This window comes from Hemicordylus capensis, chromosome 17 (genome assembly GCF_027244095.1).
Source record: "Hemicordylus capensis ecotype Gifberg chromosome 17, rHemCap1.1.pri, whole genome shotgun sequence".
NCBI classification, from domain to species: domain Eukaryota; kingdom Metazoa; phylum Chordata; class Lepidosauria; order Squamata; family Cordylidae; genus Hemicordylus; species Hemicordylus capensis.
Window position 1 is genome coordinate 5,627,121 of NC_069673.1, and position 21,938 is coordinate 5,649,058.

The following is a 21,938-nucleotide window of genomic DNA, read 5'->3' on the forward strand; positions in this document are numbered from 1 at the left end:
GACGTAGTGATGGGTAAGATTCCTAGGTTTGCTCTCTAATTGGGAACCTGCCTTATACCAAACACTGGTCCATCGAGCTCAGTATTGTCTGCACTGACTGGCAGCGGTTCTCCAAGGTTTTAGGCAGAAGTCCGTGGGGAAATGCTTGACTAACAAGCAGAAGGTTGCCAGTTCGAATCCCAGCTGGTACTATATTGGGCAGCAGTGCTATAGGAAGGTGCTGAAAGGCATCCTCTCATACTGCGTGGGAGGAGGCAATGGTCAACCCCTCTTGTATGCTCCCAAAGATAACCACACATGGCTCTGTGGGCATCAGGAGTCGAAATCGACTTGACGGCACACTTTACCTTTACCTGTCCCAGCCCTACCTGGTGGTTGAACTTGGGACCTGCCAGGGATTGAACCTGCATGCAAACCAGACATGATGGCTCCATCCCCATGTTTACTTGGGAGGAAGACCCACTTGGCTCGGTGGGGCTACTCCATCTAAAAGCACCTGGGGCCTCGAAGCAGATGGACCACTGAACTATGGCTCTATCTCCAAGGATGGCTTACGTGAATCTCCCATCTTGGTACTGACCACACCAAGACCTGCTTAGTGTCAGCAACAAGGTGTCTGTATCTTGTGCCCCTTAGAGACCATGTTCTGCCTTATGTTTCTTTTTAGATTGCGAGCCCTCTGGGGACAGGGAACCCTCTTATTTCTTTTTGGGGGGGATGTAAAATGCTTTGAGGACTCAATGTTGAAATAATAATGGGTCTCTGATTCTGCCACATTCTTGGGCTAACATCAGAATGACTTTGCAGCCTCTGTCCCTGTGACCTTTGACATCTGCTGGGCCATGGTTCAGTCCAGCCGAGATTCCGACAGAGGCCAAAGCAAAGACGGCCTCCTCGGGATTAGGTCTGTTTTATTGGCTGCCCAGCAAGAAAAAAGAGACCGACATTTCTCAGGCAACATTTCTCGGGCTTCACTGCCTGCAGTTAGTTACGACGGAGGGCCGCCAAGCACATTCCTGGCTCCGGAGGCCGTGACGCTCGCCACTGTAAACAATCTCCATGGCAGGTAGTTGGCGCCTGCAGTGAGATGTGGCTCAGCTCCACGGGTTCATCAACATTGCAGCAGAAGCCGGATAGGAAAAGGGTCCCTTTGCAAGGCACGGAGCAGTTCTAAAAGGGAAACCTCATGCCGAAGCAATGAGCTGCAGAAGGGCCCATGATCCCCGAAAGCAGAGAGAGCCCAACCCAGAGATTAGGCATTTACTTTTTTTGGTACCGAAACAGACCGATAGGGACTGGTGGTTCAAAGAGGAGCTGTTTGGGGTGGGGAGTTGAGGCTCTCGTTCAGTGGCTGCTTTGCAGGCAGAAAGTCTCAAGATCAGTCCCTGACAGCATCTCCAAGTAGGCCTGGGAAAGACTCCTGGTGACCACAGAGCCCTGTGGTTTTTCTTTGGTAGAATACAGGTTGACCATGGCCATCTCCCGTGCAGTAGGAGACGATGCCTTTCAGCATCTTCCTAAATCGCTGCTGCCCGATAGAGGTGTTTCCCATCGTCTGGGAAACAGGATTCGAACTGGCAACCTCTTGTTCACTAGGCTTGTTCACTAGGCTGTTCACTTCCCCACTGTGCCATTAGGTGGCTTTGTTGGAAAGCAGTATATAAATATTCATCGTATTCATATCGTTATTGCTGAGCTTAACAGAAGTATTCTTGGGGACCAGGCTTCTTAGCAAAACAGCAAGAGAAGGGATAGCTGCAGATCCTTCCCCGCTGGGCTGCCCAACACACCTGCAGTGCCGCTGTATCCATCCACTTTCAGCCGGTAGCGGGTCTTGGCATCTCCCACGCTGAACTTGTCGTAGAGGGCATAGGCTGTCTCATCGTGGTCCCGTAAGTCCACACGCAGCTCGTACTGGCCCTGGGAAGTGATCTTGTGGAGCGAATCCAGACCTGTAAGCAATGGAGGGACGCTTTCCCCATTATCTCCCAGTTATCAGACCCAGTCACACTGTTCATGCTGCTAGTCCTGCTGGAGGTAGAATCAATTGACAACCCTCTGTGCTGAAGAGGTTCTGTCCCTTTGCTTTCTAGCAATTAAACTATGAAGTCATCCACACAATCAAAAACTGTGTCCTATCCAGGTTTGGGAGCTGTGTCCCAATTTTCGGTTGTGTGGATGCAAGGTAAGAGGAAAAGCTACCCAGGTTCTACCTAGGCTCTGTCACTTCTACCCAGGTTTTCCTCCTACCTTGCTTCCACAAAACGGAAAATTGGGAGCTCACACAGCTCCCAAACCCGGGTAAAACACAGTTTTTGATTGTGTGAATAACCCCCTATAACTACCACCATCATCTCCCCTGATTAGCCCCCTTTCTCTAGCTTCCTGTGCCTGAATCCACACAGAACCTTCCTCAGGATTTCTCCCACACACAGTAGAGAAAGCTTCATTTCCAACCGGAATGGAATTTTTAAGCTTGCCTACAAACCATCTCTCTGTTTTAGGAACTCTCCCCTCAAAGCTGTGCAGGCTAGTTGCGCTTGCTTGGCACAGAGGGAGGAGATGCTCTGCCCATGCTCAGAGGCACCCTTTACATGATGATTCCACACAACGTAGAGCTCAGCTGCTCTGGGGTGGGGTGGGGGGAATTAGGTTCCAGAGGAGTTATAGCACTATCGAGAGGGGTCCAACTGGGGGCTTGCCAGGAGTGGAGGTATTATCTTTTCAGTGGCATATAAAGAGAAGTACATTATTTCTCTGTGTAAACTGCTCTGAGCCATTTTTGGAAGGGCAGCACAGAAATCAAATCATGAATGGATGAATGGATGAATGAATGAATGAATGAATGAATGAATGAATGAACCCTGCAGCCACCTACCAAGCCAGAATTCACCCGTGGGATTTCCAAATCCAGCTTCATACGTCCTCCAGTTTCTGTAGAACTCCTCCTCTCCATTCTGCCTTCTTAAAAACACCTGAAACAGGAACAGAGGAAGCTGCCTTCTACTGAGTCAGACCATTGGTACACCTAGCTCAGCATTGTCTACACTGACCGGCAGCAGCTCTCCAAGGTTCCAGGCAGGAGCCTCTCCCAGCCCTACCTGGAGATGCTGCCAGGGATTGTGTACAACACAGATGCTCTTCCACTGAACGAAGACCCCATTCCCTAAAGCAGGCCTACTCAATCTTGCCCCTCCCCGCCCCCAGCTGTTTTTGGACTACAGCTCCCATAATCCCCAGGCACAGTGGCCAATAACCAGGGGTTATGGGAGATCAGTTCTCCTGATATCCCAACCAACATGGTTTGAGAGGGTTGCGGGCAGTGGAGAGTGCAAATCAGCTGTCCTGACTGATTCATGCTCAGGAGCACCTACTCATATGACTACTACTACTACTACTACTACCAAGGTTACCAAGGCTCAAAGCATTTTGCATAGGAACACAAATAAATAACAAATTGGATGGCTCCCTGTTCCTGATGGGCTCACATTCTAAAAAGAGACACCAGGCTGACAACAGCAACATCCACAGCAAGGATGCTGTGCTGGGGGTGGACAGGGCCAGTTGCTCCCCCAGTGCAAAAGAGAAGAGACTCCTGCTTTGGAAAGTGCCTCTTGGCTCTGCTAGCACTGGCGGAAGCTGGGGGAATGGGCCTCTCACTCATTTCAAGGAAGAGGGCCAACAGAATGGCCTTCCCATTCATTTCCGGGGAGGGAGGCGAGGCAGTGGGCGTGTCCTCCTTGCTGAAGCGGCCTCTCTCATTAGATACTCACAATCCACCCGCCTCCGTCGGAGCTCATGTCACAGTAGACCTTGATGGGCTGGGACTGGTTGCCGTTGAGATAAATGGTGTAGAGGCCTGACGCCGTTTCTCCATTCAGCAGGGCCTGGGAGCAGTCTCTGGGGTACGGATACAGGAGTCCGGCTGTGCAGAGAGTCAGCAGAGAATCAGTGATGGAGAAACCCACGGCTACCTAGAAACCTCATCGCTCCCATTTTGTTACATCCCGTGTTGCCTTTGGCTCATACAGCCATATTAGCAGATCAGATCCCTGCATGCCCAGTGTGGCGAGCGAACAGGGGACGATTCGGGCGATACTGAGCAGGCATGCCCACTCCCCTTCCCGGAGTCCCTACCCACTTGGAGAGGGAATCCAGGAATGCGAGGGAGTGGGGCATACTCATGGCTGGGTGGGGGCATGGGTGGAGGGGGCGCGTAGGGTGGGTGGGTGGAGCCAACTCAGATGTATCGTTTGAATCGTACCGTGTTCTCTACCCAGAGAGCTCATAGATCGGGGTTCCAAACCTGTGCTACTCCAGCAGTTGTTGAATCACCCAGACAGGCTGCCAGGGATTGGACCTGCGTGCATGAAAACAGGCCCTCTGCTGTTGTACTACAAGCCTGGCTTCACATATGAAGCCTACACTGACCGGCAGCAGCACTGCAGAGTTTCAGGGAGGGAGGGAGGGAGGAGTCTTTCCCATCCTCCCCTCCGGAGATGCTGCCAGGGATCTTCTGCGTGCCAAGCAGGCGCTCTGTTACTCAGCTCCTGGCCCTTCTCAAGTGTGTGGATGTCAGAAGCTGCCTTCTACTGAGTCAAGCCCTTGGTCTGTCTAGCTCTGTGTTTCCTGCACTGACAGGCAGCGCCTCTCCAGGATTTCCGAAGGGGGTCTTTCCCAAAGTGGAGACACCGCCAGGGATTGAACCTTGGGCCTTCTGCATGCAAACCGGGGTCTCCAGCACTCTTCTCCAAAGGCAGGGCATTCAGAATTGTTGACTGTATTCCAAGTACTGCCTGAGCCATTTTTGGGGAGGTTGGTATATCTATCTATCTATCTGTCTATCTATCTATCTATCTACATATACATATACATACAGAGAGAGAGAGAGAGATTTATTTAAGGGCATTATGGTCTTGGCCATTGCTGTTTGCATTTGAATCGCCATCTACAACACTCTGACCCAGAGGTGCACCTAAGTAATTTTGGAGCCTGGACCTAAAGGCCTTTTGGGGGCGGCCCCCTCCTCTGCCGCAAGATAAGCATCATCTCCCTACCCACGCACACACACACATGCACCCGCACACACCGCACACACCCCATGTCACACACAATATTTTAAATACCACAATATGCTCAGGGAAAGGAATATGCTCATCCTACTGATCCACCTTAAGTGGCGAAGTGTGGAAATGCTTGACTAACAAGCAGAAGGTTGTCGGTTTGAATCTCTGCTGCTACTATATTGGGCAGCAGCGATAGAGGAAGATGCTGAAAGGCATCATCTCATACTGCACGGGAGGAGGCCCAAAGAAAACCACAGGGCCCTGTGGGTGCCAGAAGTCGAAATCGACTTGACAGCACACTTTATTTACTTTACTGATCTTTAGATACCACCTTTTGCATTGACAATCCTGCCACCAATTAGCTGAATGCACTACTTTCTGCACCAGAATATGCCACACAGGAGAAGGAAAGGGTATCATCAAAGGGAGATGAAAGAGAACAAGGAGAGGAGAGACAGACTAAAGAGGATTAGGGGGGGCCCAGGGGGTGTGGAGGCCCTGGACCTACGCCTGGAAGTCCAGGGGGGAGCGTGCCTCTGCTCTGACCTTGTGCCTATCTCTTACTTGTGGTGAAAATGGTTTGGATGATCCGGCTTTTCAAGTCCCGATTCAGCGCCTGCAACTTCACCGTGTACTGTGTCGAGGGGCTCAGCTCCGACAAACTGTAGGAAGTCGACTGCGGTCCCAAGATGACTTCCTGCGGGGGGGAATCAATAATGGAGGACCACTTTTGGTTGGAGGACCACATCGAATGGAAAGCTCTTACATTTTTTACACACTGGAATGCCCCCGGATGAATCATTCATGCTACTTTAAGCAAACAGCTTCAATGATTGATGAGGACAATTGCTGTGGCTGCTCGGTTCTCCCCACACGGCTGCCCGTTTGGGGTATCGGCGCGGCTGTCTGGAATGAAAGTTTCATGGGATCAAGTGGGGTAGCGTAAAAGCAAGATCGGGGCGGACGTTATCGTGGCTGAAACATGCACTCAGTGCAGTGGCATGTCTGAAGCCCATCAAAAATTAAGCAACAGTCGTTTTCCCTCTTGGAGCATCCCCCTAACATAGCTAGGCTGGATAGAGGAAGGCTGTTTCTGACGGCAAATCTTATCGCCTCTCTGGAAGTCCGTCTGGAACACAAGCAGACAAGGACTGGACAGCACTCCCCCCCCACCCCATATCTGCACACTGCAGAAGTAGAGACAGTTCTGCAATTTCCAGGGGTAGGAAGGGATGGTCTTGGGTGGGGAAACATGTTGGCGTTTCTCCTGGATGAAGCAACCCTTTTAAAAAGGAGCGAGTCAAAGGGTGATTTAGGGGGGAGAGTTTGCCTGTCCTTACCCTCCAGGTTTTGAGTTGCAAGCTCTCCATAGAGAGCCTGCAGCTCAGCCATGGCTATGCTTGTGCCGAATCCCAAAACACACACAGTCCCAACCATTTCCTCCTCCTATTGTTACCCCCAAGAGATTACGCTTTATAGCTGTCTGTGGGTAAAGAGCTGGATACTGGCCGTACAAGACATAGGAAGCTGCCGTATACTGAGTCAGACCCTTGGTCTGTCTTACTCAGTATTGTCTACCCAGACTGGCAGTGGCTTCTCCAAGGTTGCGGGCAGGAGTCTCACTCAGCCCTACCTTGGAGATGCTGCCAGGGAGGGAACTTGGGACCGAGATGCTCTTCCCAGAACACCCGCATCCCCGAAGCAGAATATTTCACAGTGCTCACACATGGTCTCCCATTCAAATGCAACCAGGACAGACCCTGCTTAGCCAAGGGGACCATTTGTGCTTGCTGCCACTAGCTCTCCTAGTCCACCTTGACGCTCACCTTGACCTTGCCATCCACAGATTCGTAGATCAGCAGGTAACCGGTGACAGAGGCACGGGGGGCCCTCCATGTCAAGAGTGCCGTTTCAAATTGAATGTCGCTGGCGGTCAGGTCCCTTGGAGCATCGAGGCCTAGGAGGAAGACAGAATGAAATGGATAGGTGGGATATGGAGCCACATCAGGACATGAAGCTTAGATCGAGTCAGACCACTGGCCCATCTGGCTTATACGCTCTGCTCTCATTGCTTGGAGGAGTCCGGAGTCTCCGACTTGCTACCTTTCAGCTGGAGGTATTAGAGATCCCACCTGAGGCTTTATACCCCCAAGCCATGTCTGCGGCCACTTGGATACAGTGCCTCCCTGTAAAGTAGGCCAAATTCACTTCTATTTCTCTGCCTTTTCTGTTCTGGTGATCATCCAGGGATCATGCCCTCCAGGCACCCCACACACAACCAAGCAGCATTTTCCCAAACAGAAGACTGACCAGGGTGTGGTCGGGTTGGGAAAGGGTTTGTTGTGTAAACAAGGGCTGCTGCATGTGAAAAAAGGGAATCAAGGGGAAAGGTTCATGTAGGCCCAAGCAGAGAGGAAGGGGATGGGGGCCAGGAAGCCGGGGTGTGGTACATACGGATAGGGACATAGGAAGCTGCCATATACTGAGTCAGGTCTATCTCACTCAGTATTGTCTACACAGACTGGCAGCAGCTTCTCCCAGGTTGCAGGCAGGAGTCTTTCTCAGCCCGATCTTGGAGATGCTGCCAGGGAGGGAACTTGGAACCTTCTGCTCTTCCCAGAGTGGCTCCATCCCCTAAGAAGGGAAATCTCTTCCAGTGCTCACACATCAAGTCTCCCATTCAAATGCAACCAGGGCAGACCCTGCTTAGCTAAGGGGACAAGTCATGCCTGCTACCACAAGACCAGGGAAGCTTCTCCCCTGGGGACTCAGTCTTGCCAAGGCGTATTCCTCCTAAGAAACCTCATTTTGCTGAGGAGACCTTTTCTAGCCTCACGACATCACTTGATCAGAAACCTGAGATTGGACAAAACCTGAGGATACCTGTAGTGAATTTAGTGGTGATAGCCGTGCTTCTCTGTGGTCCCTTAACAGCATAGATCTTGAGTGTATATTCAGTCGCAGGACGGAGGCCGAAGAGGTCGTATTCCACAGTGTTGCCCGAGACGCTCTGCGTTACCTCTGAATCTGGGCAACAAAGAAAATCGCAATTAGTGCTTCTCATGAGCAACTCGGCATTCTTAGGGGCATTTCTTATGTGGGCTATGGAGACACTCCGTTTGGGAAGCATCCCTTGTTTCTATCCATGGCTGTGCCAATGCATCTAGAGAAGGCTCTGTTTTGATGCCGAAGGCAGCCAGAATTCCATCTCTTCCAGATCCATCTCAACATACCGCCCTCAGCAAGGTAGGAAATCACGTAGTCGTCCACTGCAGCAATTGCTGGCTGCCAGATCGCCAGTGCCTCCGAATCCGTGATGTTCACGGCCACCAGACCTGACGGGCTGTCCAAAGCTGCGTGGGTGAGGAGAGAGGGAATATCATTGTGAGGCTGGCTACTTGGGAGATCTTTGGAGCTCTATGCACATTTTTAATTAACCAATACCGGGCTCTACATTATGAACATGATGAATATTTATATACCGCTTTTCAACAAAAGTTCCCAAAGTGGTTGACATAGGTATAAATAACGATGGATCCCTGTCCCCCAAAGGCCTCAGCATCTAAAAAAGAAACATAAGGCAGACACCAGCAACAGCCCCTGGAGGGATGCTGTGCTGGGGTTGGATAGGGCCAGTTGCTCACCCCCTGCTCAATAAAGATCAGTATTAACACATTTATGGGTGAATGTGGGTATTTTGTGGAATGGACATATGATGGGGAAAGATGGATGGATTCCCATTGAGAAGTATTCATCATCCAATATGAAAATTGAAAGACAATGCTGCTGATATTTATCAAAGAATAACTGAACATTTTTGGACACTTGAAAAAGCATCTCAAAACAGCGTACATTACCAGAAAGCTGTTGTGTTCCCCATAGTTCTCGATATTATACTGTCCTATTGTTCCTACATATATATTGCTGTAGATGTTTGGTTAGGACATTATATTCATATCTTGTATTTATTCAGATCACTATATACATTTGATTGTTTTACTTTCAATATAATTTATATTCACATATTTAGTGGGTTTTGTTGTTTTGGGTTGTATTGTTAGGATCTCTCCTTTTGTTTTATATACTATTATTTCAGATCTTTTATGTTGTTGATTTGTTGTTAAATAAAGAGAATAACCACTTTTAAAAGGCGCCTCTTTGCTCAGTGAGCAGCAGGAAATACAAGGAAAGTCGTCAGCTTTTTCATTTCTGCCATCTAAGGATGTGGCAAGCTGATACAGTCCAATTGCTCTCAGTTATTCTGAGTCAACGTTTCTGCTGTTGAGTGTCCTGCAATTTTTTTTTATGTCGTCGTTTTAGCTACCTGTTTTTTAAAGTCAAATATCTTTGTTATGGCTGTGGCTAATCAAATAAATTGATTGACTGATTGATTGATCAATCAATCAATCTTTATTCTGGTCATAGACTAGCATAACTGATTGATTGAAATTCGTAGTGACGATCACAAAACGGAAGCATGCACAGCCTAGGAGTCTTCAACTATCCTAAAAATAATCGTGAGAATGAACCGAGTATTTTCAAAGAGAGGCTTACTTTGATGTAGATTCTTATTGTCTGCCACAAACGGTATGATTATTGTTTATCTGGTCGATGACCATAATAAAGGATAAATCTATCTATCTATCTATCTATCCATCCATCCATCCATCTTAGTATTTTGGCTCAGTCCTAAAAGAAATAGGCCTGCACTTTCTTTCTTGGCTGAACAGATTATGTTGTGGTAATATAAAAGATAAAGCATAGTCGACCCTCCCTCTGAAATCAAGGGCAAATTATTATCTCCATGGGAATGGGCAGACATTATAGATGAGGAGTTTTGAAAAGGCCGAGAGACAGCAAAACTGGTTCTATGCCAGTGTGATGAGAGGCCATTGGCTGAGAGACTGGGTGTCATCCGTCTTTCCGCACTGACCTCTTTCTTTCCCTCTCCATTCCCATTCCTGTCAACTTCTTGGAGAAAACTCAGAACTGGTGCTGGGAAAAAGGACTGAACAGAAGGCACTAAAGCATCAGGGATGACCTTCCATCAATCTCTGGAAAGGCCTCTTTTGTGGGCTGTCAAGTGGGTGGCCGCTGGCCATGCTCTTATGTTGGGACAGCTCCCTCTAGAGGTCACTCTATAGCTTCTGTGAGATCTCCCCACCCACCATGTTAGGAACATAGGAAGCTGCCATATAATGAATCAGACCCTTGGTCTATCTAGCTCAGTATTGTCTACCCAGATGGGCAGTGGATTCTCCAAGGTTGCAGGCAGGCGTCTCTCCCGGCCCTATCTTGTAGATGCTGCCAGGGAGGGTGTGTGGAGCCTAGATGCTCTTCCCAGAGCAGCTCCATCCCCTGAGGGGAAGATCTTACAGAGCTCACACATCATGTCTCCTATTCACATGCAACCAGGGTGGACCCTGCTGAGCTAAGGGGACAAGTCATGCTGGCTACCACAAGACAGCTGTTATGTAGCATCTAAGAGTGAAACGGCGAGGAAGCAAAATGGCCCATCCCACCCACCACCAGTTGGAAAGTGGTTCCGTTGGGGGATGTCGATGTTCCCTGAACAGCTGCCTTTAAAGGACCCAAGTCAGCCAGCCAAGTTGAGCACTGATGGAACTTTCCCATGGTTTAGCTTCTCTCTGAAAACCCACCCAGCCGGGAAGAAAATCTGCCCCTTGGACTTACCTGTGGTCAGAGAGCCAGAAACGGGCTCGCTTTCTTCGAAGCCCTTGACAGAGATGATGCTGACGATATACTCTACGCCAGGGATCAGCTTTACCAGTTTGGCCCTTCTCTTGCTTCCATCCACGGTCGTAGTACTGGGGGTACCTGGAATGAGCCAGATGTGCTAGGGTCAGGAACCAGAAGCCACGTAAAAAACGAGAAGCATGCTAATAACCTTTCCGACTTGTTTTGGGACATTACCCGCTCCCGCCTTCTCTCTCACCTCCTGTAACTGGGACGTAGGAAATCCGGAAGCTATCCACACGTGTCCGTGGGGCTGTCCAGCTGACCAGGGCTGAGTTTTCGGTGATATCGGAGAAAGTGATTTCCTTGGGAGATCCCATCACTAGCCAAGGAGGAACACAAGGAGAAGGAGAGAGAAGGAGTTAACACGTGGTTTCATAAGCCACGTGGCTTGGAAAGAAACACTGGGTCTCTGAATTCCAGTCCAGGAGCCAACACTAAAATAAATATTTTGGTCCAGTGTTTGACGGGAATGGAAAGTTCCATCTCACAAAGGCTTTTGTTGCCGATTCAGAACTGTCCCCCTTATGGTCAAGCTTTTGATTTTCGACAGTACTCTGGCAGTCTACCTTATCCCACACACCACACACCAACATCTTAATTCTCAAATGCTAAGCCTTCCTCAGCTAGCAGACAAAACAAGGCAAAGCAAATGCAGACACAGCAAACCCCAAAGTACACCCTTCATTATTCTTGACACTAGATGGCGCCACCCCGATGCAGAGCTCCCTTTATGCTCTGATGCTTACATGGAGCTCTTGCATCGGGAGGGTGGAACCTGCATTTCTGCAGAGGATACCATTCTTCACATACACGCATAAGTGAAACAGCGCCCACCCTTGACAGGAAAGGGGAGGCCACTGGGGGAACTCCATGCGTGCACTGGAGCTCTGGGACAAAAAATCATCTCATACTGCGCGGGAGGAGGCAATGGTCAACCCCTCCTGTATTTTACCAAAGAAAACCACAGGGCTCTGTGGGCGCCAGGAGTCGACACCGACTTGACCTTGACCTTGACCATAGCCAATAACTTCAAATTCCCCCCACTCAGTGATAGTCTCTCACTCGCCAGTCACTGTCTCTCGGCCCAGCCTACCTACCACACATGGCTGTGAATACAAAACAGAGGCAGAGAGCCAGGTCGTGTGGTAGCGGGCATGAATTGTTCCCTTTGCTAAGCAGGGTACACCTTGATTTGCATTTGGATGGGTGACTGAACACGAGCGCTGTCAGAGATTCCCCTTGGGGGGCGGGAGCCTAGTTCAGTGGGATGGGGTGATGGCCACTAGCTTGGATGGCTTTAAAAGGGGCTTAGACACAGTTATGGAGGACAGGGCTATCAACGGCTACTAGCCTGGTGGCCACAGGCCACCTCCAGTCTCAGAGGCATGATGCCTCCCAATCCCAGTTGCAGGGGAGCAACAGCAGGAGAGAGGGCATGCACATCCCTCTTGCCTGTGGGCTTCTCCGAGGCATCTGGTGGGCCATTGTGTGAAACAGGATGCTGTACAAGATGGACCGCCTTGGGCCTGATCCAGCAGACCTGCTCTTATGAGCGCAGTGCCAGAAGCTCTGCTTTGCGTGCAGAAGGTCCCAGGTTCAATGCTCAGGATCTCGGAGTCTTCTGGTAGGACTGGGAAAAATCCTCATCTGAAACTGGAGAGCTGCTGCCAGTCAGTGTAGACAGTCCTGAGCTAGATGGACCAAGGGTCTGACTCGGTATCTTAATATGTCCTTTGGGGAAGTGTTAAAGCTCAGTGGTAGAGCATCTGCGTTGCATGCTGACGGTCCCCGGTTCAAGTCATCTCCAGGATAGGGCTGGGAGAGACTCCTGCCTGCAACCTTGGAGAAGCCGCTGCCAGTCCGTGTAGACAATACTGAGCTAGATAGACCAACGGTCTGACTCGGTAGGAGGCAGCTTCCTATGTTCCTATGATGGAAGAACTATGTACCCTCGAATTCTTTTGAGGAAGGGTGAACTATAAATGCAATTAATCATGATCATGTATTCAAATGCAGGGGGAAGGGGGATAATCCCCATGTCATAAGCAAAATCCCACTGATGAAAGTCAGGATCCGGTCCCATACGCTAAAAGCAACTGATGTCCGCCTGCTAATTCTGTATATGTGCTGCACGCACGTTATTGTTTAAATGTCTCTACGCACAATGCAGAGAACGATAAACAAACAGGCCTAACCAAGCTGTTCATTTTACTCGTTCTTAAGTGAAATTTTCGCCATGGTCCCAACTTATTTTGGCATATTGAATTATTGGGGAATGCAGAAGCACGCTCCAGCGTCCAGAGAAAACTGGCACTCCAAAGTTTATATTTAGCCTTTCCATCCTAAGTGGGATTTCTTTTGTCAGTTGCAAGGAACACAATTTGGGTTTAAAAAAAAATGTTAAAAAATAAATAAACAGACCACACAAGAGATGTCCATTAGCAAATGAGGGACAAATACCAGAAGCAGACCACATTAAAAGCATCTGTGGAGAGGTGCCAGTTACAGCTCAGCCAAAGGAAAAAATGAGGTAAACTTAAGTTTGCTTCTAAACTACCAAATGTGTATCTTTCTAATTTGTAAAATCCAAATTGGTATGCTTCTAATCTGTAATTTGCTCCACATTTCCAGTTATGAGGGATGTTGCATTTGGGGTTTGGGGCTTCTCCTTCTCCTGGTTTATTTATTTTAGATTTATATTCTGCCTTTCATAAAATTATGCCAAGGCATTTGCTAACAATAATGATTACCGAGGTTAACAATAATGCTATTAGAAATACAAGAAGCTGCCTTCTACTGAGTCCGACCCTTGGTCCATCTAGCTCAGTGTTGTCTACACTGATTGGCAGCAGCCTTGTTGCTCCTTTATCTTATCTGCAACTATTAGACATCCCCAGATCTAGGTTGGCTTTCACACAGGCCAGATGTAGATGCCTTCCCTCTGCTGTCCTTGAAGGTCGCTACAGTGGGACTCCTTATGCGGAGCGTCTGTGCCCCTGTGGTGATGGGGAAGTTGAAACAATCGAACATGTTTTGCTTTATTGCTCCTTTTATAGGGACTTGCGTTTGGAACTCATATCTCCACTGTTGGCTCGTTTCCCACCTAGCCAACAAGTGGCTTTCCTGCTTGAGGACAGCATACCTGCCATTACTGGGAAAGTGGCGGGCTTTTGTGCAGCAGCTCGAAGAGTGCGCCAGTTTTTAATTAACAGTCCTAGTGCTACTCTATAACCTTTCAGTTATAATATTGTTGATGGGTTAGACTGTTGACTTGTTTTTTGTTTTAATTATTTATATTTTGATTGTATTCCCCCCGCCCCCCTTGTTGTGCTGGTCATAGACCGTAATAAACTTTGAATGAAAAGCATTGGCAGCAGCTCTCCAAGGATTCAGGCTGGAGTCTCTCCCAGCCCTACTTGGAGATGCTGCCAGGGATTGAACCTGGGACCTTCTGCACACAGATGCTCTTCCACTGAGCTATGGCCCCATCCTCCAAGGGGAATATCTTACAGCACTCACATGAAGTCTCCCATCCAAATGCAAGCCAAGGCAGACACTGCTTAGCAAAGGGGGCAATTCATGTTCACTACCCCAAGACCAGCCCCCCCCCCCCGCAGATATTACCTCAACATTTATCAGCAAGAGCTAAAGACTAAGGTTACAAGATCCAGCCCATTTCCACATAAACATCGTTTGGATTGGGGCACATTCTTCTGTTGATATGTCAAGCAACGGCACATTTCCAAGGGTAAAGCTTGAAAACATGGTGGAGGTTTTTAAAATTTCCACTCTGATACTCGCCTGGTGGGTGGGGCTGGGGTGTTGAGGGTTGGCAGGCAAGTGTAATGATCAAGGTCATATTAAAGGATTTTGGAACCCAATGTTCTAGATAGCCTATCCTTGTTCCAGATACCCAATGATATCCATCTTGTGCTAGATATCCAATGTTCTAGATATCCTATCCTAGTTTTTTTTAATGGCTTTTAGCTGTACTGGCTAAATAAATGATACCTCCATCTTCAGAAGCTTCATGCCTCAGAATACCAGCATTGAAGAAGAAAGGCGGGCTGGTGCTTCATACCTTATTGGTGGGCTTCCCATCTGATAGGCCTGGTCACTGGGGGCACTGGGATACTGCACTAGGTTGACTCGTGGTGTGATCCCACAGGGCTCTCCTTAACGTTCTTATAAAGGATTAGTTCAACCAACTGTGTCTCTCCACAGCTTTCAGCCATGGGAGACCAGAGTGGAACCTCCATCTTCCAAAGCAGCACAACCCTAAGAGCTGCAACCTGACTCTCCACCTTAGATGCCAGAGAGGGTGGAAGAGGGGGAGGCATCTGCATGGATTCATAAGCCAAAACACGATGGCATTTTCTCCTTTCTGCATCTCCTTCTTTTTGTAGCCCCATTCAGACATTATGTGCATGTGCATTCAGGCATCTGCGCATGTGCACATGCGTTCCTGCAAATGGCTCGACATTCATTCATTTAAAAAGTGAACCTGGCTACATTCCCTCTCAAATGCATGTACAGATAGGAAGTATACTTCTGTAGGTGCATTCAGCACAATGTATGAATAACTTCACATGTATACAAATCTGTATGTGTGTACACTGTAAACAGATTGTATGTGCATTGGACATAATGTGTGAATAGGGTCACTTCCTTCCTCCCTCCCTTCCCATCCATCTCATTTTCCTTCCTTCCTTCCTTCCTTCCTTCCTTCCTTCCTTCCTTCCTTCCTTCCCCATCCATCTCCTTTTCCTCCATTCTTTTCTATCCTCTTTAGTGCTTCCACAGTGGTGGTGGTAACCTTCGCAGTGGCTTTTATGAGAAAAGATGCAACCAAATCCCTCCATGGCTTTGCAAAAACCACACACATCTTTACCATCAAAGGAGAGGAGAGCTATAAAAAGTCGTAAGGGGCCAGAAGGCACTAAATCAAAAGCTAATTACATTTCTCTCTGGCATTGTGAAAGCCACCAACTCCCTGGGACGATATGAGCTGCCTATCTCTGAGCTTTTCGCTAGGGAGTTTTAATAGGCTTTTTTCCTATTCTCAACTTATTTCAGTGAGTAGCGCTGGGACTCCTAAATCTTCCGAAAAAGGGCTAAGAAGCCAACATTGACGGCAGTGGTAGTGAAGAAGGTGCATTTACAGTATAATGATCAGCAGTGGCTTCCCATAAATTCCGTATGAGTCGATGGAAGAGGGGAAAGGCTGTTTTAACAAGGAAGGTTAATCTCAAACAGCTGTCCTTGTGGTGTGACTCGGTCCACATAGGGTTAGCAGATATTCACCCAGTGTCTGGGTCTGCAACTTTGGGTGAAAGATAGATGGGGGAAATTTCGATGTTTGTCCTTGTGATGTGACACTACTTTTGGACTATACATGGAACATGTAAACTGCCTACAGACTTCAGTAGTGGGTGGTGTACAAATTCATAGGAACATAGGTCTTGTGGTAGCAAGTATGACTTGTCCCCTTAGCTAAGCAGGGTCCACCCTGATTGCATATGAATGGGAGACTTGATGTCTGAGCACTGGAAGATGTTCCCCTCAGGGGATGGAGCCGCTCTGGGAAGAGCAGAAAGTTCCAAGTTCCCTCCCTGGCAGCATCTCCAAGACAGGGCTGAGAGAGAGAGATTCCTGCCTGCAACCTTGGAGAAGCTGCTGCCAGTCTGTGAAGACAAGCTTGAGCTAGATAGACCAATGGTCTGACTTGGTATATGGCAGCTTCCTATGTTCCTATGTTATTTAGCTCAGTATTGTCTTCACAGACTGGCAGTGGCTTCTCCAAAGTTGCAGGCAGGAGTCTCTCTCAGCCCTGTCTTGGAGATGCTGCCAGGGAGGGAACTTGAAACTTTCTGCACTTCCCCGGGTGGCTCTGTCCCCTGAGGGGAATATCTTACCGTGCTCACACTTCTAGTCTCCCATTCATATGTAACCAGGGTGGACCCTGCTTAGCTAAGGGGACAATGCATGTACATGCTTGTGTGCAAGTGAAAAGATGCATTTGTTTTCTCGCCCCCGGAGATCCAGTGAAGGACGCCTGAAGCGTGGCAACAAGAACAACAACAACTACTACTACTACCTACTACTACTATTTATATGCCACTTTCCCAGCAAAAGTTCTCAAAGTGATTTACATAAGAAAATACGGAAATAAATAAGATGGTTCCCTGTCCCACTAAAGTCCTCAAAGTCTATAAAGAAACATAATTATAGACCCCCAGCAACAACCCCTGGAGGGATGCTGTGCGGGGGCAGGATAGGGCCAGTTGCTCTCCTCCTACTAAACAGAAGAGAATCCCCACTTGAGAAAGTGCCTCTTGGCCCAGTAAGCAGAGATGGTTGCCAATCTGTGTGCCACAAGTGAGCCGGAAGATGGCTCTCTGTTTCAAAGAGGTCACAGTCTGAAAACAAACAAAAGGTAGACCTCAGCAACAGCCACAGGGAGGGATGCTGTGCTGGGGATGGATAGGGCCAGTTGTTCTCCCCCGCGGAACAGAGAATCCCCACTGCAGAGTTAAACTCCTGCTGACTGAGCAAAGAGGCACTTTTTAGAGTCCCACGCGGATGACATTCAACAAAGCTGTCCTCCAAAGGCACAAAATCAGCCAGTGGCTTATCAGCAACAGGGAAAGGAAATAGGAACTGTGCCTAACCAACAGGGACAGCTGGATTGTTCTTCATCAGTGGAGCATGCCCGGGAGAAGTTGCTGGTGGACAGAACTCTAAATTATTAAATGAAGATAGCTGTGAAAGGTAAATACACACATTGCGCGTGCACACACACACACACACACACACACACACACACACACCATGCTTTTCTCGTTCTCATTGTGTTTGAAACAATACCTGTTCTAGCAACTGCGTTTACCGGCTGGGAACGCCGTCCACTGGTAATTCCAGAGAGGTCAATATAATATTCAGTACCCTCCTTCAGCCCTGTTATATCGTGGGTGCGTTCATGCCCTGGGATAATGAGCTCCAGGGGGTCTGCCAGCCTGTTGGTATCCCTGATTTTAAGAACAAAACTGTCAAAGGCTCCGTCGTCTGCCGTCCAAGACAGACGGAAGCCCTCCGGGGTCGCGTCTGAAACCAAAAGGTTGTCTACTTCGGGTTCTGCTTCTGAAATGGGAAGAAGACAACAAAAACAAGAGGGGGTGAAACAAAACAAAGAGGCTTTAATTTCCCTTTTGGAAAGAAGAAGAAGAAGCCCAACATGGAGGGGAATCAGCCACCAATCGGGAGGGGAAAGGATGCTGTGAGCGGTCCGGCCAGAGGTTGGAAGAAGTGGAAATGAACCGGCCTGCTATCCAAAAGGAGGGAAAAGGCATTCAGAGTTTAAGAGCAAGACACATTCCGGAACAAAGACATGAGTGTGGTCACTCCTCCCGGACCCTCCAACAGTGCTGGTGTATCACCCCTCCACACACCCGCTTCCTCGGCCATGCAAGGATGAAAGCATGCTGCTAGTAAGCGTGATGTTCCTTCATTCTCTGTCTTCCATCGGAGTCATCTTTTGCCAAACCTTTTTTTTTTTGGAAAAGCAGAAGCAAAGCAAATTGTACAGCAGCACCTGCATATTGCTGGCCTCTCCTTCCTTTCCCAAGCTCACGGCAAAGCAGCAGCTGCCCCCCCCATCTCTCTCATATCCTCCCCCCCTCCATGTCCTTCTGGTGTGATTAATGCTGTGGATATTCACCACCTGATATGATGGAGCCGACTTGTTGCTGCACCAATTTGCAAGAAAACACTTGCTGTGTTTTGCTGTGTTAACCCACCAGCCAATGGGGATCCAAGATGACCTTCAGGACTCTTTTATTGGATCAAGGAGTGGTTTTTTGAGATGCTAAGAGTGTTTCTTAATGTGGGAGAATTCTGTGTGACCCAGAAGCTAGAGTGTTTCATGCGGAAGAGTGTAACTCAGAAGCTAGCTACCCTATCAATAGAGCTGATAAAAGTGCCATCTCCAACTGTTCATATATATATATAATATCTGACCTGTTGAGGGTACATCCCCTGTGCTACAATCTGCAGAATAAAAACCCACAAAACAAAATTATATTTGCTTTTCAAAACAAGGTTATACTTGAGTTTTGTCTTTTAGTGACTAAAGAGCAGAGACAAGCACGTCTATCCTCATGCGTGAGAAAGTTCCAAGTGGAGGCATCACAGCAGCAAAATGTCACAGGTGAGAGTGGTTTTCAAGGAGCGTGGAATTATCTGATCTCCCGTAAAGTCACATGTGGCCATGCACGCTATATCAAATGATGGTATAAGATGTCTGCACAAACGGTGGATTCGGCATATCTGCCATGGCTCAATCCACCCTCGGATGCAACTCCAATCCAAATAAGTTTCCAACTGGAACTTCTATCAACAGGGAGAGGATAGGTCTATCCACAGCTGTTGACTATGATGGTCCACGTTCAGAAGCAATGTACCTCCGAGTGGAATTCTGGGTTCACACAATAGGGTTTGACCATCCTCAAACTGGTCTGGTGGTAGCAAGCATGAACTGTCCCCTTTGCTGAGCAGGGCCTGCCCTGGTTTGCATTTGAATGGGAGACTACATGTGTGAGTACTGTAAGAAATTACCCACAGGGGATGGGGCTGCTCTGGGAAGAGCAGAAAGTTCCAAGTTCCCTCCCTGGCAGCATCTCCAAGATAGGGCTGAGAGAGACTCCTGCCTGCAACCTTGGAGAAGCCGCTGCCAGTCTGTGAAGACAATACTGAGCTAAATAGACCAATGGTCTGACTCAATGTAAGGCAGCTTCCTCTGTTCGTACGTTCCTCTCCTCCTCCTATCCAGCTAAGGAGGTGCCCAGGGCAATCTGTCTGGCTGCTGTTGGATAGACTAATCACAAGACTAGATGGAGTTTCTTATATTTCTACAGGTGGAAAGAAGGACCTTAATAATTGCAAATAGTTTCACTGGTGGGCCACTGTGTGGAACAGGAGGCTGGACTAGATGGGCCTTGGGCCTGATCCAGCGGGGCTGTTCTTATGTTCTTAATTCTCCATCAATATTTAGACAGGAAGGTTTCCTTAAACTATTAGGATGCCCTGCACCATCAACGTTCTTCCATCTTTCTCAGCAGGGTTTGCGCATTATTACCAGGAGTCGTGCACACAGAGAGAACAGAAAAACCCTACCGTTGAATATGAGCAGACATCTAATGGTACAGTTATGGACTACAGTTCCAGTGAGATATACTAGAAATTGAACAGTAGAATAAGCTGCTCTCTAGTGTAAAAGTGGAGGTAAAAATATAACAAAGGAGTGAAAGTTAATGCAAAAAAGGACATTGTGGAGCCCACTCCTGGGAGGGGATGACAAAGACATCAGGATAAACCAGCTACAGGATTTTCTGCCGCTTCTCTCATTCTGGTCCTCTGAGAGACAGAAAAGAAACACCCAGAACAGAAGAGGATGGATTCAGTTAGTGGATGCGTCAGTAGGGAAGCCATGGTTGAGGTGAGGGAAACCATGGTTTAGGTGAGGGAAACCATGGTTGTTTGGCACATGGATGGATGGCAAGAAAGGTCATCCAGAGGAGAAGAGAGCAGGAGGAAGAAGCTACCCTGGTTGAGTCCAAGTACCTGTTAGCGCAACAACGCTTAAGGGTCGTGTTTGCCGGCCGTGGGCAAAGCCGTAAAGCACAACCTCATGGCCGATTCCGGTAATGAGGCCTCTAAGAGTCAGCTGGTGCTGGGATCCTGGAAGAAGGAACTCTTGGGGGTCCAGCAGTTTGCCAGAATCCACCACGATGACTAGAAAGCTGTCAAAGGCATTCTCAGATGCCGTCCAGGACACTGTGAACCCATATGGATTAATGTCTGAGACAGTGAGGTTTTCCAGGGCGGGCAGCGCCTCTAAAAGTTGCGAGAGGTGCGAAAAATAGAAGGAGAGACTCCAAGTTAGGCTCGGCAGTTTGCTCAACTTTTGGTGCCCATCACAGGTTTGCAGATAAACCCACCCCAGCTATGGCACTGTGGTGTTAACTAGCGCCACCCAAGAGCTTTTCAGAATCATAGATAAGATTCTGCACTGATACATCTCTATGTGCCGGCTGACCTGCCAGGTTCAAATTTGGGGGGACCGGGAGGGTGAAAGAGGAAGCTTAGCCTTTTTGTATTTTTTGGATGTGGGGGCAATTTGAGGGGAGGAGTTTACCGATCTCTGGTTGGCAGCTGCCATCCCAGAATAGAACGCTATATTATGATACAGCATAGGTCCAGAGGCATTCTGGGTAATTTTTTTTAAAGGTGGCCCCCAACACCACTAGCAGGAGTGTCACCCCCATCCCCGAAAATTGACCACTGAAAACTGCCATAGTAGCTCACCCCCCTGCAGTTTCTTGACTTGGGAATTGAGCTGTGAAAAAGGGGTCCCATTTTGGTTCACCTTTGATTCATACAGACAGGTATATCACTTTATATCTTCCTGGCTCAAGGTATTTTCGAATGTCTCACTTTGCTCACAACTGCATTGTGTGATGCGGTCTACGACAGCTGCATAAACAGCAATGCAAGATGCACAAGAATCATTTTATACAGCTTCCAGCAGCCCCTTACAATTGCAGTGCATCATAGACAATGTAGTCTACAGGAGTGGCAGAAATATGCCTCAAGATGCACTGTAACAGTCAGAGAGGAGTGAGCTTATCTTAAAACCTATACTAGACAGGGGCTTTTCTGTGGTAGCACCGCAAGCCCTCTCCAAACACCTACTTTGGACTGCTTAAAACATCGGTCGAAAACGAGTTCAATTTGCTCCAGCCGTTTGCTCGTTTGAATTATACGTTATAATTTGCTCGTTATAATTTAACACACACACAATGCGTTAAATCGATTAAAAAAAATAAATAGTTATGCAGGACAGCTGGATTTCTTCTGCTCCATGACATGTGCCGTTTTTCGATCCTGTTATTTGTCTTTCAGTTTGGTTTTATTTGGAATTTTGCACTTCTTAAATTCCTGAACTTCAATTTCATGGATGAAATGTTTTAAACAAAGCAAACAAACATCGGAGGTTTGTTTATGCAGCGCCTTTTGACTACAGCACATGTGCTGTGCAGCCCTTAGGAGGGAACT

General features: G+C 48.2%; 1 protein-coding gene across 5 annotated transcripts in view; it reads right to left on the reverse strand.

Moving 5' to 3' along the window:
- TNC (tenascin C) overlaps nucleotides 1-21,938 on the reverse strand; it is a 72,699-nt gene that overhangs the window by 4,094 nt on the left and 46,667 nt on the right. For 4 of the 5 annotated variants that reach the window (XM_053282607.1, XM_053282603.1, XM_053282605.1 and 1 more), the window contains 10 exons: nucleotides 17,694-17,966; nucleotides 11,023-11,145; nucleotides 10,761-10,904; nucleotides 8,300-8,419; nucleotides 7,950-8,093; nucleotides 6,893-7,023; nucleotides 5,631-5,763; nucleotides 3,774-3,925; nucleotides 2,879-2,975; nucleotides 1,791-1,952 (listed from right to left, as the gene is read on the reverse strand). In XM_053282607.1, coding sequence (XP_053138582.1) covers nucleotides 1,791-1,952; nucleotides 2,879-2,975; nucleotides 3,774-3,925; nucleotides 5,631-5,763; nucleotides 6,893-7,023; nucleotides 7,950-8,093; nucleotides 8,300-8,419; nucleotides 10,761-10,904; nucleotides 11,023-11,145; nucleotides 17,694-17,966 — 1,479 coding nt within the window. The remainder of the gene's footprint in view (nucleotides 1-1,790; nucleotides 1,953-2,878; nucleotides 2,976-3,773; nucleotides 3,926-5,630; nucleotides 5,764-6,892; nucleotides 7,024-7,949; nucleotides 8,094-8,299; nucleotides 8,420-10,760; nucleotides 10,905-11,022; nucleotides 11,146-17,693; nucleotides 17,967-21,938) is intronic. The other variant, XM_053282606.1, reaches the window with a different exon arrangement.